Below are 18046 nucleotides of genomic sequence, written 5' to 3' on the forward strand. Positions count from 1 at the left end.
GATACTGCACGAAGCACGTGACATGATCATTCGGGGTGATTACACGATTTGCATAAATACAGACAAATGGACGAATAGATCGGCAGACAGAGACGGAGACAGAGACAGATCCGAGTCAGATGGGAAATCCTTGATGTCATGAGGATGGCAGGCCAGGTCACTTTCAATTATTACGATTTTTTTTTTTTTTCCAAAACCAGTTTCACTGGTTGTACACGGTCTTCAGGTACATTAAGATTTAAGCAGGTTTTCGCAGTCCCACCCAGAGATGTTATCTGCCGTAAAGGCACACGGGGACAGCTCTGCTTTGAAAAAAAAAAAAAAAAAAAACCCGTTTCTTTCGATAGCTTTTCCTCAGGCACCGAAGCCCTAAAAGTTTATAGCTGTTCTGAAAACAGGGCGCGTTTTTCTTTTTTGCTGTTTGTCAAGGGTTTGAAAAAAAAAAAAAAAAAAAAAAAAAAGTATCATCAGTGTTATCATATTTTACTGGAGGTTAGGCTGCTGGTAGTGGGTCCACTTAAAAAAACACAGATGAACCTTTAGTTCAAAGAGCTGGACCGTGGATCTAAGTCCAAGTAAAGATTCAAGTGTCGCGATCGGCCAGATAATACCACACACGCTATGCCCCAGCAGAATAGCTTCGATTGGAGTTTTGTCCATGGCGGCAGCAGCAATAAATATGGGCTATAAAAGATTAGCTCAGACAACAACAATACAGCAGTCAGCTGTGGTCCGTGAATCTTACTATTTCTGATCTGTAATAATCTATATTTTCTATATTATAGTAATTGTAGAATAGTCCGTACCTTATCTTTTTATAATAACAGGAGAGGATACAAGATATGTACCAATGCACATCAGTCAAACTGTGACTTTGGGTTGCAACTGTCAGTTAAAGATCCCAAACAACCAGAAAAATGTTTTTGTTTTCTGAGGTGTCCCTGGGGCTGTTACACCACCATCCACAAATGCTTTTCATTTTTTTTCCAGCTGCTCCTCCATTTCATTTGTGCATTACCTCGTGGGACAGTAGTGTACACAAACGGCACACTCAAATGTTTTTTAGTGAGCTTACTGACTTTTTTTTTTTTTTTGTTTTTGGAGTATACTTTATTTTGCCACTTTTCCTGTGTGAACACCCTACATATCCAAAACCTGCCCTGAGTTAGTACTGTGTAAACTTTGTTTGGCCCCTGAAGGGGGTCATGGCAGAAAGTGTTTGAGAACCAGTGACGTAGCCAATAGTTCAATAGTTAGCGGGTATAAAGGGGACAATGTCAGGTTACAGGCCTACAATTTACAAATACTTATTATCCAATTTATAGCAGAAGATGCTATAATCTGCCAGACGAGGCTGCTATGTTTTAATGCTCAAATAACCCAAGGCTTTCTGGTTTCCACCCCCAAATTTTATCCCCATTCTCACGCAAGTTGAGTCAGAATTTGGTAAAACCTGAGCGACAAGGACAGGTCAGAAATGAGGGCGTTTGCTTGTGTGGCTGTGTTTCTGAAGCTTATGAAAGCGCAACACCTACAGATTCCTCCAGGCAGTTCTGTAGAGTTGTACACCTATGGTATGAGCAGGGAAACAGGAGCTTTGCCAAGTCAATGGTTTCGCTCTTCTGCTTCACAGACTATTTTACTAAATTTCGACAATGCATTTCGAAATAGAAATGGTGTTCTGGCAGTTTGAGCTGCTTGCTCAACTTGAGAAAAAAGTTGAATAAAAGTGCTTGGGGTGAGGTAGCTCACTCGGTCCGGCGATAATAAATGGATGCCAGACCAAATGCATTTAAGAATAAGGTGTCTCTGCCAAGTGTACTGGTTGGGTTTTCTTAATTCATTTAAAATTAGTTAATTTCATTATTAGCTCATTCCTACTTTGACCCACTTTAGTTGATTTAATTTCGTAGACGCTTTTGTGTGAAGCAACTTACAACAAGTGCATTCAAACTCAACTATACTTTACCTTTATAAACTTTGGTAATGCGAGTGAGTCAGGGCGAGGTTGGCTTGTCATTAAATTTGTACCAGCTGATTTACAAGGGTTTATATTCTGTCCTGTGCAGATTTAGTGTGTTTGCTCATGGTGCGGCCTCCTGAGATTCAAGTATTTGTTAATAGGACTGTATTCAATGAGTAGTGATGGGGGCGTTTCAATGACCTTTTATATAGCTTTGGTAGTCAGGATTAATGACTCCTGTGTATTTTGACTCATACAAGGTATGGTCGTGTCTTACAGATATGGTGGTGTTTTATCAGATCGCACTGAATTGTGTTCTCGAGCCACAGGGAGGATAACCTCTACTGTCTTCCTCGAGGTGCCGTTTTACTGTAAAGTGTAAAAGATTTTTCTAATACAGATTTGGGTGTGTCCTGATAGACAAAACATGATGTAGCAGCATTGCTCTTCTCCTGGTTTCAGATTACACTTTAGGATACCACTGTTTGTTCCTATCTGGAAGAAAGACTTGCCTTTATTTAAAGTAATATTGTCTCAGTTTTAGGCTTAGCAGTGAATGCATTTCCTTTTAGACAGAATGAGTATTAGACATCAAATTCAATAGATTACTCTCATGTGGCAGAGTTTCTTTCTTGTTCCTAAAAGAGCACATCAGATGGTTAGATCAAGCAGATTTGCAGGACATGTTACGTGCTCGGGGAAGTATTTTGTACTCTTGTTTATATAACCGGGTACAGTCGTATCAGTTAAATCAAACTGAATTCAACTAGCGTACAACTAATTTAGCACAGGTTTACTGTATTTGTGTGTTAAATTTAAAGAAATCTCCTGCAATTGCAGGATTTTTTTTTTTTTTTTAAAAACATGCAGCACTACATTTGCCTGTAGATGCTTCATTCACTTTTGGGACATCGGTCATGTTTTTATCCAGTGAGTCACATAACAATGCAAAACATTGGTGATTAAGATAACACAAATTGATCAAATTCCATTTGCATTATACACGTTATTCAAAATGTTTTCCTCGAAGGAAATGCAGGCTCACATAAATTAAACATCTGGTTTACTGGTAGATTTGTGGGCCTTCAACCTCTTCTAACACATGAAATGATGTTGAAAAGAGAAGTGCCTAAAACTATCACCATGCCAATAAAAAGTGGCCATAAAGATGACCTGTTTGAGTTGTGTTGTTGGTTAATATAGTGGACTGATTTAGACCTATTGAAATATGGTAAATATAAAGCTTCTAAAAACCAACAGTAAGTGACACCAATACAATTGTTTATTTAATTTTCACTGGTTACAGTGATAGATTTTCCCGCTGATAAAATGCACAACACTCACTAAAATATTTTTTTTTTTTGCCTCATGTGGTCAACAACTGTAATTAGTGGTTAGCATAGTGGACAGTCTTGAATTACCTGAAATATAATTGTTCATTTTGTTTAATATATACACTGTACAAGTTTTGAAATAGCAAATGCATATATGATTAGATTGAACACCGGCTCCACTTTCCAACAAATCTAGAGAGTTGATTTGTGTGTGGTCATCTTGCAATTTTTAGTATTTTTTACTACTATAGTTGAAGTTGTTTAGAGAGTCTGATGACACCCTGGAGTTGAATAAACCATGTTAAGGTTTTTTTTTTTAAAAATCTAAAAACTTCACTGGTCAGCCAAAAGTTACCATTATCTTGGTTGTGAGATTATATAACCACATACTAAAAATTTCAAAGTGACCACTGAAACACCACTCTCCCTTTTGCTAAGAAATATAGAAATAATCTGAAGAGTGCAAAACTGCTAATTAGTGCAATTTGTGATTATTCTTCACAGCGGTTCCAGTTAGTTAACCCTTTCACAGGTGCAAATTAAATGAAAAAGACACCGAGACATGCCAGGAGCAAAAACGGTATGATGGGTCCAGGGGCACTGGCTGCTGATCTGGTGGTGTAGACTGTCCTGCTATGAAGAGACTGCGTAGGCCGAAACACGTTGCGATATCCTGCCTGTCTCGGGAATAGCAGCATCTGGTGGGGTTGAAGCAAACGGTAGCTGTCATTTAGGACAGACTGAGATTTACAGCCACTCTCTTGACTCGATCTACATCTGGTCGCTTATTTATTCAAACATTATGTTCATAACATGAGGCAACCCCTAAAAACATTAACACATTTTTTTATATATTTTTCTCATATATCATAGACACATTAAATAGCCATATGATACACGCCACCCAATGAAGGGTGTGACTTTTTTTTTTTTAATCTTTAAAAAAAAAAAAAACAAGGTGCAGTAAATACTTGCAGCATGTGGAGAGATTAACCGTTCTCATTAGTGGCAGTTCCGCCTAGCTGAATTAAAGTCGGAACCAGCCGGACGACATTCCCCTTTAGTATAATCTAAAAATAAGGTCACGTCATTTGCTTTGATTGTCCCTGGTAAGGACATATCATTACCTTACGGCAGGATCAGGCATCGCCTTTACAATTACCTGTGTTTAAATCCCATATGCCACCTATCCTCAACTGTTAATACTGTTCATAATCCCGTTCAAGTAATTATGCATTAAAAACTGCATTTAAATCATACATCAAATCTTTTAATTTCAACCACCGGAGTTAACTCTATTTGAATAGTTTTGCATAGAGCAATGCTAATTGTGCTTTTTTTTTTTTTTTTTTTTTTTTAAATTCTGGATCAGTGTGTTTGAGGTGTCTTCAGCACCTACCAGATTTCGGTCCAATTTGATAGACTCTTTGAAAATTGTCCAAACCACAGCTTCATTGCACGAAGGGGTGGTTAAGGAGCCATTGTAGCGGTAGTATTTAGCCCGGTTCACACTGCCGAGCAAGTCATCAATCGAGATCTCTTCTGTGACTTCAACTTCTGAGCCTATATTGAGGCAGAAACGCAAAAATGTAGCAGCACATTTAGATCCGCACAGTCAGTATTTTTGAAAGGTTATCCGCATTACAGCAAGTGGGCACTCACTGATGTTTGGAATAGCTGAGAGGTAGTGGGTCAGTTTTTTCCAGGCTCCCTTATCAGATGTCGGACTTGATGTGGGATTTGTCTACAGAAACAAACAGGGTGAACAATTAAGAACATTTGACTATAGTTGTCTCAGTTATCAACATATAGGCTCTGGCCTAAGCAAGATACACAACTTACATCATGATGTTCGGAACTGCTGCTGCTGCTTTTGGTAGTATCTGCAGCCTAGAAAATTGATATTGAGAAAAGTCTTAAACAATAGACTCACTTGTTTGATCAAATTTAGACTGGAGAGAAAAGAAAAAACAATTTACAACAGAAAAAAAAAACAAAAAACAAAAAAAAAAAAAACCCCTGTTTTGTCATTCAGGCATTAATCATTCTGTAAAATCGGAGCTAAAAAGAATTGCATGTGTAGGGGTGATATTTAGTGTCTAGACATTAACCTGATAACTCTGCAGGTATACACGTATGACGTTTAGTGATGAATGAGAGTAGATCGGGATCTTACCATTCTTGTCTCTTATTAGATGAAATGTTGGTATGTCACTGTAGGTGATGTTGAGTGATATTTCAAGCTGTCACCATGAGCTAGCTGGGTGCCCCCCCACCCCTTTCATGTTGTATAACTGTGCTACTTCAAGATTTTCATACAGTATGCCTGTTTGCCAAATGTCAACTGTGTTTGGTGTTGATGGGAAACATTTAAACAGCATGTCCAGACTATGGCAATAAGTATACCGAGACTGTCATTTGCAACATATTCACATGCTTTGTTTGGCCCATTGCTTTCTTAACTGGAAACAGAAGTGTAGTCTTCAGCTAATTACTAGGCATGTACTGTAAATACAACAGGTGGAAAGCTAGACCAAATTGTTACATCGGAAGTAGGCTATTAAAGTTATACCACACACTAATTGTATAAGTGGTGTGTGAATCTTAAACTTTTTTTGTTATTAGTATACAAGAAATCTACATACATAATTGTTTTATGCTAACAGGAAATGATACAATTCATGCACCTTTAGTTTTTTAACTCCAAACTGCCACTACCAATTAAACTTAGAAATAGCAACATGTTTTCCCAAAAAAATGTAATAGTTATTTGTTTTTCTGAATTTTCCTTGGTGGTGTTTCACCACCATCCACCTTTTTTTCCCCCGCCCGTCCTTCCAGCTGTGAGCAGCAACGGTCCAACAGCACTCAAAAATCAGGGGTATTTTAGTATGCATGCTGGCTGAACATTACCTCAATAAAGAATCCCAGAACTGCCAGGCCGTTAGGAGTCTGTATTGCCTCATCCAAAGTCAAATCCTTCCTCTTGTTCACTATATGTAACTGGGCAAAGACACAATTAAGGATACACAGTATGCAATGACAAAAGCAAAATCTATTACACAGCAATGCCTGTAAAGCAACAACACAGTTGTTCAGGGCTTGTAACTACCTCCATTGGGTATCTTTTTGAATCCACTGTGTGCTCTGAGCCCGGAGAGTCATTTGATGTGGAGCCCCAATGGAAGTGGAACTGAAGGGTGGAGTAGACGTATCCCAAACCTCCCCCTGACACCTCCACCATGTTCTCCTTCAGTACACACTTCACTGGGGGTTGAGAGACAATAAAAAAGGAAAAGTTTGGCTGGCTTACATTTCAAAAATAGTAAAAAAAAAAAAAAACAAATATGGGAGTCGTCGTCTTTTATCCATGTCAGCAACAATTTCTCATTTTTAGGTGTCATTGTCATTTGACAAAATAATCATCTCGTATCAAAAAACTAACAAACTACAGTTAACTTAAGCTTTAGTTTTGTTTTGGACTCAGTAGCATCCATTCTTAAAAATCAAAAATTGTAGGTTGTGAATACACGGATTTAACAAGCTTAAAAAAGTTGGTCCATCTTTTGGGTCTTTTTAAAATTTAAAAAACGATGTCCATAAAAAAACAGTCCATAAGAGGAGAGAAAACCGTCAAACCTGCATGGCCTGTGTTAGTGATGTACTTGATGGTATGATTGTCGTCAAACTTTGTATAGGTGAGGGCATCAAGGTGTTCGTCCACCACAGTGTTCCGTGTCTCAATGTTTATGGGTGACTGCTGTTCACCACCACAGTAGGAGTGAGACAGAAGGTGCCACTGAGAGGGGCCGTACTCTGAGGGGAGTGAGGAAAACCAAAGTTTAAGACGAGCCTAAATCTTGTTCTGACAGCACTGTTTAGTCATCAGTTTTGCACAGTAGCAGCACAGGTTTGCAAATACATACCGCAGTGATCATCATAGCACCATGGATGACCTGAAGAATAGAAGAACAGTCATATTCAAAGTGTCAACTCGGATTCATAAATCTATGTTGTGGGTCATATTTGCGGGATTTTCCCAACTCACTGAGAGGGAGAGGAGTTGCAGGGGAGGCAAACACTTGACGCTTGCCGAGGGCCTGTGCAGGCCGATAAACATTGGTGAGTCCCGTACTAATGGGAAACTGCTGAATCTGAGAACAGAACAAGACAAACATTTACTCCAACACAGTGAAGGTACTAGGCAAAAAATGTTTTAAAGTTGTTACTAAGTAGCAGCGTCTCTTAGATTCTGAGTTTTACTCTGGGAATTCACTTTCAAAGTGCATTCTCACAAAAAAAAAAAAAAAAAAAAAAAAAAGAAATGCTGTCTTCACAATCAAAAAAAAAAAAAAAAAAAAAATGAAGTATGTCAGTAATTTCAAACCAGCTGGTTACTGACCAACTCCAAGAAAATATACTCACACATCCAAAACCATAAATAAGGATTTTTTTTGTGTTATAATTCAATAAGACAGTACTGCAGTAAATGCTACTTTTATGAAGGATACAGATCAGGTTTATTTGATTATTTGAGATTGTGTCAAAATGCATTCTTTGACCACTTGACCTGCTGTATTGTTGCCAACATCTACTCAATTACAATGTTTTAGCTCGCTTTCAGATCTGATTGTTTTATGCATTTTACAGATTGGTATGCTTAAAAGGGGAGGTCAAAGAGTCATACACCTGCTGAGTCACAAGACACAGCCAAGAACAGGCCACATGCAGAGAGACGTGCAGTTTACTATCTGACAAGTGCTGTCACATAGATAAGATGAAAGATTACATACATGCATAACATGTCTTTCTACAGAGAAATTACTCACTTTTTTTTTTTTTAAATTTACACAGTTACATGTGGCTTGCCTGGCATTCTCTCTTGTTGCTACAGTCAGAATAAAACAAACCTGATTATCAAACACGATAATCAAACAAGACACCAGCATATACCAGTATGTTGCGGCACCTGTCTGATCTGGCGATCCTTGCCTGCTTACATCAGTCGCTGCTTGTGTGATGTGATTCCACTTGCAATAGGTCATCACAATTTTCACTGGTTCAGCTTGACAGTATAATTAACAAATTCTGTTCTAATTCAGTTGTAAATGGACACACGGAAATAAAAGGCTCTCTGTACAGTATTTCCTCACATAACTGGTTAACGGGAAATGCAGCAAGACTGGTAGGAAACTCCCACACCCACTGTTGACAGACTGATTGTCAATCCAAAGAATTTACTGCCTTCTTAAACCACTAATTCGGCTCAGTAGTATAGGTGATTCATACGGGAGTCACAACTTAATGGACTTCTTAAACTTAAGCTACAGTTAATATTTACAACAAATATACAACATGATCTCCAGTGCTAATCTTCAATGCCTACAGATTAGAGATTTTTTTCCACTGATTTGAACCACTAATGTACAGTTATTTTACAGAGCACTAATCTTTGTATGGTGTCTAATCATTATATTAGAGTTAAAACTGCTATAACCATTTGTTTGTGCCCATGTGTTTGTCTACTGAGCAGGTGCGGTGGGTTTTTTTAAAGAGCATTTTTGCTGAAAACACTTGCCTGCTGTTTCCGCAGAAAAAAAAAAAACACTACAAGAGCAATATAAATGAACCAAAAGATTAACATTGTGGGCCAAACATTTGAAAATTAACTCCAATTCAATATAAAGCAAGCTCTGCCAAGCCAATGGAAGCTGTTGATTTAGGTGATAATTCTGAGGTTCATCAATACAAACACCACCTTTCTACCTGGCATCTCATTTTCACAGACATTTGATACATACTTGTAAAAATATTGATTATAGCCGCTTTTCCATTTTAGGCTGCCCTTTTGATATTTCTTGGCCTTTTATTGCCTTTTTTTTCCCAATACCTCTTTGTTTTTGCGATTTGGCTGCTGTAAAATTGCAAACAAGCCCTTTAAATGTTTGAAAGGCCCTTACATTCCCCCTCTCTGTTGAGGAGCATGTTTTGGCTAAACATGGCCTTTCCTCATCCTATCCTGTAGAAGAAAGGTTCCCAGGTTGCCCAACTCACCAGATTTTTGTTGATGTTGATTGGCTCATGAAAGACCGTCCATGCGACTGCTTCATTGCATTTGGGGGTGGTCAGGGAGCCCATGTACCGATAGAACTTTGTGAGGTCAACATTTCCAATTAGGTCATCGATAGAGATGTTGTGGTTCATGTTAACCTCAGTGTCTGTGGAAAGATGCAAGCCAGCTGAATCACCATAAGTGGCTACAAAGTATTTTTTGTTTTTTTTTTTTTTTTTTTTACCTCACACCAATCTCACCTGTTCCATTTTTTTCTTTGACTCAAAAATTATAACTTGACTATCAAAATAAAAGCATACCATCTGAGCACAGGTGTGACAGAAATTAATACTCTCTCATTCTCATACTCTCTCATTCAAATATGTTGGCACTGGACATGTCTCTGGTACCTCTATAGACGACATACAACCTGCTGTATTGGAAAAACAGGTGTGAAATCTTAGAGGAAACAAAAATCAAATTACCTGTGATGTTTGTCAGGTAAGATGTGAGCATGTTCCATGGTCCTGACATATTGCCATCTTCTGTTGCCTATAGGTAGAAGCCATTATAAATTACATTTGTAATACAAGCATGATAATGTTCAAATGAACTCTATACCTTGTATATGTTTTGTTTTTTGTAAATTCTGTTATCTGTGGAGAGTCCAATTGTTACAATTTTAGTGGGTTGTTTATGTTTAGATGCAGCTATCAGGGAGCCAGTGCATGACCTGTGATATCAAGGTGTAAAAATCTGGGTGAGTGTGCGAAATAAATTTCATTAGGTACAACCTATTTCCCATGACCAAGCTGAAATTCGGCCGAAAATTGACGTTTTCAATACATAATGTTTATTGAGAGTATAGCCATTATAAGACTTTTCCTTGGGATAATAATTGTGTACACATACATTTATGAAAAACCCAAGGACAGCAATTCCCTCCGAATCTGCCGTGGCCTGGTCCACAGTAAGACCTTTCTTCAGACTGACAATGTGCATCTACAAGAGATTACATAAATGATTAAGAAGCAGCAAGTTAAAAATAAAAAAAAAAATCGCAAAAAAGAGGAGAAGCATGTCATCTATAGTGAAAGCCAAAAACTGGAGTACCTCCATTGGATATCTGTGCTCATCAATCATGTGCTCCGAGCCTGGATGATGTTCTGTATCACCCCAGTGAAAGTGAAACTGGATTGTAGAATAAATTCCATTAAGTCCACCTCCGCTCACTTCAACTTCATTTTCCTTCAAAATGCATTTCACTACGCATTGGAAAGATGGAGAAGCATGTTTATGCAGTTACAGTCAGTACAGTTAGTATACATAAGTTTGATTAATCAAATGAATTGCTTTGTGCCTTTTCTAGACTTCTGTCACAAATACCCATATTGTATATAGTACACAGTCAATTCAAAGGCAAGGACAAAAGGACAATTGGTGCCTCTGTTTCTGTACCTGTATGTCCATTGTTTGTGATGGACTTGATGACATGTTGAGAGGAGAAGTTGACGAGGGTAAAGTTAAGCAGGGTAGGGTCCGTCTGAACATGACTGGTGACTATATTAATAGGAGACTGTCTTTTTCCTCCACAGAAAGAACCAGGGAGGTCTTCCCAGTGGGTTGGGGAGTGGTCTATGAAAGATAGAGGAGCTCTTAATGCTGAGGACCAGTGGAAACTAATGATGGTTTGATCCAAATCATTGAGCGAGTCAGAAATGTCCTTACTTACCGCAGCCAGTATAGCACCATTCACTTCCAGCAGCTGAAACAGAAATATAGCCAACATACAATAAATATTGCAGGAGCCAAGTGATACAAAAAGTGGCGTTACATAATGAAAAAAGGGAAATACAGCCTGGCCGGTGGAATATTTTCCACCAAACAGGGGTTTCCCCCTCTGAACTCTTTATATGGCTTCGTAACAGTCTAAGGTCCAAAGAAGTAAAATTATCTATTTGACATATCATAATAAGCTTTCTTTGATGAAGAAAATCTTTGTTCTTTTCCTTCTTCATTATTCATGTCATGACCCCTCAGATTTACTTTGTGATCTTTTAGAGGGGCCTGACCTCTAGGTTGGGAACCACTGAACTGACTGACTCCATCTACAAGAGTAAAAAAAAAAAAAAAAATCTAATCATTTAATACAAAAATAATATGTGTCAGTCTGCCATATTTCTGCAGGAGAAGTACTTTACTTTTCTTACTTTGTGTACCTAATACTTCTGAAGTATTTTGACTTTATTGCAATGCTACTTTAGTCATGGATCTGAGTACTTTCTGCACCACTCTCTAATAAATACCAAGGTCAGGAAACTTTGGCAGGGGTCAGGCAGTGGAAAGCTTTGTCTGTGCGCTTTTTTTTTTTTTTTTGTTTGTTTTAAAACAACATGCACCTTCAAATAAATCCTAAATAAACTGCATCTTGCAGGAAACATGGTTATAGATAAAAATTATAGCTATGATACCTCAGGAAGCAGAAGTAGATAGAGCTCATTAACAAATATTTCTTGTAAGTGGAAATTGATGTATTCTACTCACCATATTTTACCAAAGCTCCCAAACTCAGGCACAGCAGCAGGGAGGCGTGATACATCTTCAGGAGGAAAAGGATATGATTACTGATCACGTCCACCTTCTTCACACAAGCATGGTGTGGGAAGTGTAACGGTCCACAAACTGAAATCCAATTTAACTACTGAAATAAAAAAAAGAAACCATGGTCCTTTAAGAGCATTAGAAATGGAGCGATGATTTGTGATCCTGATTGGTTTCAAATTTTGTTAATTTTGCATGTAATGTGGAAGTGATTAATCTCAGATGACTTGATCAAATTACTGTATTCAGATGAAAAAGAATAAAATTTGGTAGAAGAATGCTATCTGACAAGTCATGTTTTAAAGGTTTGACAAATCGTCCTACCTTACAGTTCAGGTCTCAAGTCGTTCAGGCCAAAAAAAGAAAAAGAAAAATAAAAAATAAAAAAATAAAAAGGTATACCAGTATGAGGTGTCACCTTAAATACATCCAAATACATCCATCAATGAGGAGAAGGTGAACAAGTGTCCCAGACTTTTTCAAGTCAGTGATATAGAGTAGGAGGGACGTGCAATGGGAGGGTGCTCGCTATGTATACAACATTAAAAAGACACGTAACATGACCACAGGCCTCTTTTTCAGGACATTGCGATCAAAATACAGGTGCTTAAAGCCACCTGATCTGGTAAAATCTAGGGGTTTATTCAACTAAACGACTCCCACTCCATGACACAGCATCTAGGTTTCCATACGTGCTCACTCAGTATAAAAGTCACATAGTTCACCTGAGTTTAACCTTTTCCCTTAAAGCTAAATAAAGCTTTGTTATCAGTTCAAAGCATGATTCTAATAAACTGTTAACACTTTTCTTTTTGCCAACAACTCCAACTTCTCCTGTGAAGACATTTTACATCATTACAACCACGTTTTATTATATTGTCATCCATTACCCCACAATTACCCACAAGGAGTTATAGTCCTTACACATGCTAAGTAGGAGGGTTGAAGTTAACTGTCACCAATATATTTACTTATATTTACTTGTTTAATTTATTCACCACAAATTAGTCTAACTACTAGACAGCTGTCTCATTTAACAACTACACCATAACCCCCCCCCTCATGTTAGACATTAAACTGCTCATCTGCAGGCTCCAGGAGACATTCTGGAAAACCAAAATACAGGAGGAACTGAAACGTACTTGAACACAGAAGAAGGAATTGGTATTTTAGATGTCCTTACTTGTGGTCCTCAGCAACAATACGTACAACACAAATGCATTTAAAAAAAAAGCACAATCCAGATGAAAGGATATACATGCCACAGCAATTTGCTCCAATGGCATTACATCTCTTAAGCACAGGACACAGCTAGACTGATCTTTTAATTTATAGTTGGTTCTGCAAACCGTTACCCGAGAAGCTTTACACATTGGATTATGTCAAAGCTTCAAGCTTGCTCAAGTTATTATGGGAATGTGGACTATAAACACAGTAATGTGAGATACAGTCCTTTGTGCTGAGACAGTGCCATTTGTATCACTATAAAAATGCTCAACTTGTGAGATCTTTCAAAGGCAATAGGAGCCCTGGGTGAGACAGCTGAGACGTTATTTGATCATGTGTAGTTTGCAAACCTTTTCAGTCTGTTCAGACAAATTGCTCTGGGAAATTCTTCACTCTTCCGTAAAAAAAATGAACGCAGCATTTTAAATATTTATTATATTTATACAAACCGGTGTAATGTTAGAGCCAGATTTTTGAAAAGAACTCTACAACAGTTTGGGAAATGCGCTAAATAAGACTGATACCGCTCATATATGTCTTGGTTAGCTTAGCACAAAGACGGGAAACAGCTAGCCCGGCTCTGTCCGGCCGTACCGACAGATGCACGTTTACAATAAAAACACCAACACCTAAGGGTAAGACAATCACTCTATTGACAGAGAGCAAAATGCCCTTGTTCTTGGTAATGTTTATTTGTAACTGGTCCTGTTTTTACATACACAATCACCTCTCTAAATGAGCTCACAACACAACGTGTTTCCAGACACAATGCCACACCTCATTACGCCAAGCCCTATCCATGTTTGTTTCTCATAAAACCCTCCTTTTCCAAAACAACAACAAGGTCAAGCACTTTATGGTATGTGAACTGACAAGTGGGAATGACTGTATGATTGTTTTACATAAAGAATCAGTGGTGTATGAATCAATAGGGTAATTCACAGGAGACGTTTAAAAGAGAACAGTCAAAAATCGACCTACCCTTGTGTTTAGTCACCTAGTATGCTTAAAATATCACAATATATAAAAATGCATAAATAGCATAAACATTTTTTTTTTTTTTTTAAAGCCATGAAACTATAATTATTATTATTATTGAAATGAAATCCAGAGCTACAATTTGCAGTAGTAGGCCAAGAGGCCCTGGGCTAAAATTGGGCCACAGTTCTTACTTTCAACTGTTCCAAAAGTTCACAAGGGTAACTATGAGAGGAATCTCACCTAATTGCCTAGAAAAAAAAATAAATTATAGTAAACCTTGTTGCTACACTTAAATTTAACAGGCTATACCAATATTTTCCAATCAAACGGTCAAATCCACCCTGGCTCTAACTCTGACGGTGTTGATTAATTTCTCATTCACTGAGAAATAAACAAGAACCCCCCTTCGACACAGGACAGGACCTCACCTGGAAACCTCTGAGCAGAAACAGCTTCCAGTCAGCTGGAGAACCCGGGGAGAGCTCACTCAAATCACTTCTCCTTACATGAGCCGCAGCTGGACTAGGTTTGTTAATCGGCGTGTGATTGGCTGAACGATTGACTTCATCATTTTCCTCCAGGTTGTGGTGGTCACAAATCTTTTAAGCAGCGCTTCAGGAATACAAGTGTCCACTGAACTGTGCGTGTGGCTATATTCAAAATATGTATATCCCATAAGCTGAAACAAAATACGTAACTTTATACACAGAGTTGTTTCTCTACACTGTTGAGAAGTTGTAGTTATAGTGGAGTTTTTTTATAGGCCTTTTTAACCAAGTTATTGACACGTTGTTATTTGGATAAACTGCAAACACTACAAATACTTTAGAAGTCAGTCAACAATGTGAAATAGAAAGTTAAGATCAACTTAAAGTGCACATAGCATAATCAGCTAATTGGAAGCAAAATCTGTGACAGATATAACCTGTGCATGTGATGTACATATTTGCTACATTAAACAAAGTTTCATAGATAAGGAGAAATTTATTGTCTGGTGAGAATCGGTACAAGTGCACAGCAAAAACGTGTAAAATTGTAACGTAACATGTTGTAAACTCAAAGGACTTATTCTGAGAAATTTTATATTCACATGTTACATGAGTGGCAATAGAATTCATTTCCGTCTCTCTGCTGCATTGATACCAAGGCCTGCCACAAAGACAGGCCCATTAACAGTTTTACTTAGTTAAAACTGTTTTACAATGATGCTCCTACAAAAAAAAACAAATCATAGCCTTAGCAATATATTATCAGCCATTTTGCATTGAAAATATACAATATTCACGTCATTAAATAAAGGAAAAGAAAATAAATTCTATGAACTGACTATTTCAGCTGTTAGTACAAGGGTAATTCAAAAGTCTAAATATGAGTTAACACATAAATAGATCTTTGTTTTTCTGTCAGCTGTCAGATTCGTGACATGCTCTTGTGGGAGACCCCATGAACTGTAGCTGGTGAGGTACCTGCAGCAGGACAGCTCCAGTCCTGAGCCTGAGCGCAGCGGTACCTCACGTGACCACAGGACGGCGTCAAAGGGCAACGTCGCCGAGGTGCTCAGAGTAGTGAGGCGACGGTCCTGCAAAGCAAAGGCGCCGGGTGTGAGCAAACAGAACACTGCTGGACTATGTGCGGAGCTGCTATCGTGTCATCAAATGGATCAGTGTGTTGGGAGAGGTGTGAAACCTTACTGAAAGAGGGACCCAGTTAGCTCATCAACTAGGCCACCTGAAAAAACAAAAACAAGCAATACATACAAAAATGAAGACTTGCCAAACAAACAGACAACGGGACATGCGCGGTACGCCTAAGTACTGCCAATATTTACCTGGTGTGCAAATTGTGTCACAGAGTATGGGGCAAATGTAGCAGGATGAGCAACCCTGGAAGACAAGGAGGATTAACACGGGGAGGCTCTTGTCACAATGAAAATGCCGGGGCTTGTATTTGGACAGAGAAGGTGCTTACTTGGCAATGCTGACAGTGATCTGACTCGTCTCCCTCCTCACATGGGCAATTGTCACAGTTATTAGAGCAGTGCTAACAGGAGAAACAGACACACAATGGGCTTTTTGTTTTTATTGACTCATGCACTACCAATGTGATTTAGTGCAAAGTTGACTGGATAAGAGGGGTGCGCCATTAAAGTCTTGTACTAGCACCGCATCATTTTACCTCACAGATGGAGCAAACACTACACAAAGAGCCAGAGCGGAATTGCAGACCGTCAGTGTCGGCCTCCTCTTCACTTGTGTCGTCAGATTCATGCTCATCTATGTAAAGTCAGCAGAGTCAAAGAGAAATTAGTCTTATGCATCAGCCAGTGTCATCTTATTGCAGATGTAACGTATCAGTGTGTGAATATATCGGCCGATAAGTAAAAGAAAACTGCAGTACAAAAATGCCAAACTCGCCTCTTGGAGAAGACCAAACTATCCTCCCCACCACAGATGAATAATAACCCAATATTGCGAGCTGGTTTTGTGCAGATGTATCACACAATGGCTGCATTGTAGAGGATAAAGAGGAGATGAACACAAACACCACTTGCGACATATAAACTGTTACCGTCGGAACCAGTGGTCAACAAGTGTTTTTCTGAACTTGCACAGTTTCACGGTACCTGTTTTGTCCCAAAATAGCCACATTGGCTCAACAAAAGGCATGAATGGTTTAGATCCTACCGGGTGCCAGCTACTGCACAGATAAGCCAGTCTATTTTAGGACTGATATGTGTGACAGTGTTCCTACAGTAGCTGCAGCTAGAGAGCTAAGATTCGCTTAAAGGGCCCAAGAAAAATAACAGTTTGTCATGTTTTATACCAAATTACTGCATAGTTTCATTTTATTTTCATAAACCATCAATACATTGAAAATATATTTAAAAACTCAATACGTTAAAAAAAGTTGACATACCGTCATCTTCCTCTGATCCAGCTGCATCCTCTTCCTCAGAGTCATCCTCAGCATTATCATCCTCATCCTCCTCTTCCTCAGCTTCATCAGCTGCCTCTCCTGCAGCTACCTCCTCTTCCTCTTCCTCCTCGCTTTCAGCTGCGGCCTCCGCATCCTCATCAGCATCCTCGTCGTCTTCCTCCTCCTCCTCCTCATCTTCCTCTGCTTCTGCCTCATCAGCTTCCTCTTCTTCGGCATCATCCTCCTCTTCCTCTTCTTCCTCCTCCTCCTCATCAGCCTCTTCCTCTCCATCTTCCTCAGCCTCCTCTTCTTCTTCATCCTCCTCAGCAGCCTCCTCCTCCTCCACAGCTTCTTCCTCCTCCTCTTCCTCCCCACCTTCCTCCTCCACCTCATGTTCATCAGTCTCATCCTCCTCATCTGATTCTTCTTCACCCTCCTCTTCTGCTACCTGTTCCTCTTCCTCGCCAGCGGCATCTTCATCCTCAGTAGTTTTGCCCTCTTCTGCCACGACCTCCTCATCGTTTCTGGCATGGAGGTCTGCCTCTGCTTCAGCCACGTCCTGGGCACTAACTGCCCCAGAAAGCGGTACCTGGGATGGGCATAGAAGCACCAGCAGGAGCCCCACTACCCAGCCTTTCACAGGTGCCATCTTGGAAGACTGACACAGCTCCTCTAAGCTATAAAACCACACTGGAAGAATGTCGCTACCCTGTTTTTTTCCCACCAAAAACTGAAACAATCGATGGGTTTTCAACACTTAAAAACCATAAAATCCACAGAAAATGTATTAGAGCTGCAGATGATTCAGAGATATTATTCAGGTCTTTGCTCCAGGCTGCAGAGAGAAGGGAGAGGAGGGCCGTGTTCACAAGACTGACAGAGCAGTGTGTCAGCCTTGTGCTAAGAACACACTGGAAACACAACTGGGTGCTTGGTGTAGTTGTGTGGCTGCATGTGCATGAGTGACAGAGG

General features: G+C 39.2%; 2 protein-coding genes across 3 annotated transcripts; both read right to left on the reverse strand.

The window, feature by feature from the left end:
• Positions 1-3223: 3223 nt before the first annotated feature.
• On the reverse strand, positions 3224-14606 carry LOC120794261 (carbonic anhydrase 4-like). The gene is given in 19 exon segments (XM_040135151.1): positions 3224-3853; positions 3855-3995; positions 4697-4860; positions 4960-5041; positions 5140-5187; positions 6211-6300; positions 6410-6564; positions 6937-7113; positions 7224-7253; positions 7346-7451; positions 9352-9515; positions 9835-9901; positions 10262-10351; positions 10463-10614; positions 10808-10984; positions 11082-11114; positions 11894-11948; positions 12275-12288; positions 14587-14606. Coding segments are annotated over 17 exon segments (1761 nt in total). The 5' UTR covers positions 12275-12288; positions 14587-14606; the 3' UTR covers positions 3224-3823.
• A 516-nt stretch (positions 14607-15122) lies between these two features.
• LOC120794263 (sarcoplasmic reticulum histidine-rich calcium-binding protein) lies at positions 15123-17985 on the reverse strand. 2 transcript variants are annotated; one of them, XM_040135157.1, is made up of 6 exons: positions 17075-17984; positions 16334-16431; positions 16127-16198; positions 15987-16041; positions 15850-15886; positions 15123-15737 (listed from the first exon to the last, which is right to left on the reverse strand). In XM_040135157.1, exons 1-6 carry the CDS (start codon positions 17721-17723, stop codon positions 15716-15718), a joined length of 933 nt encoding a protein of 310 aa, XP_039991091.1. In that variant the 5' UTR covers positions 17724-17984; the 3' UTR covers positions 15123-15715. The 2 variants fall into 2 exon arrangements, with proteins under 2 accessions (XP_039991091.1, XP_039991092.1); XM_040135158.1 differs by lacking the exon at positions 15123-15737 and having other exon boundaries at positions 15846-15886; positions 17075-17985.
• Between the last annotated feature and the right edge of the window lie 61 nt (positions 17986-18046).

Source organism: Xiphias gladius, chromosome 9 (assembly GCF_016859285.1).
Source record: "Xiphias gladius isolate SHS-SW01 ecotype Sanya breed wild chromosome 9, ASM1685928v1, whole genome shotgun sequence".
NCBI lineage: Eukaryota > Metazoa > Chordata > Actinopteri > Istiophoriformes > Xiphiidae > Xiphias > Xiphias gladius.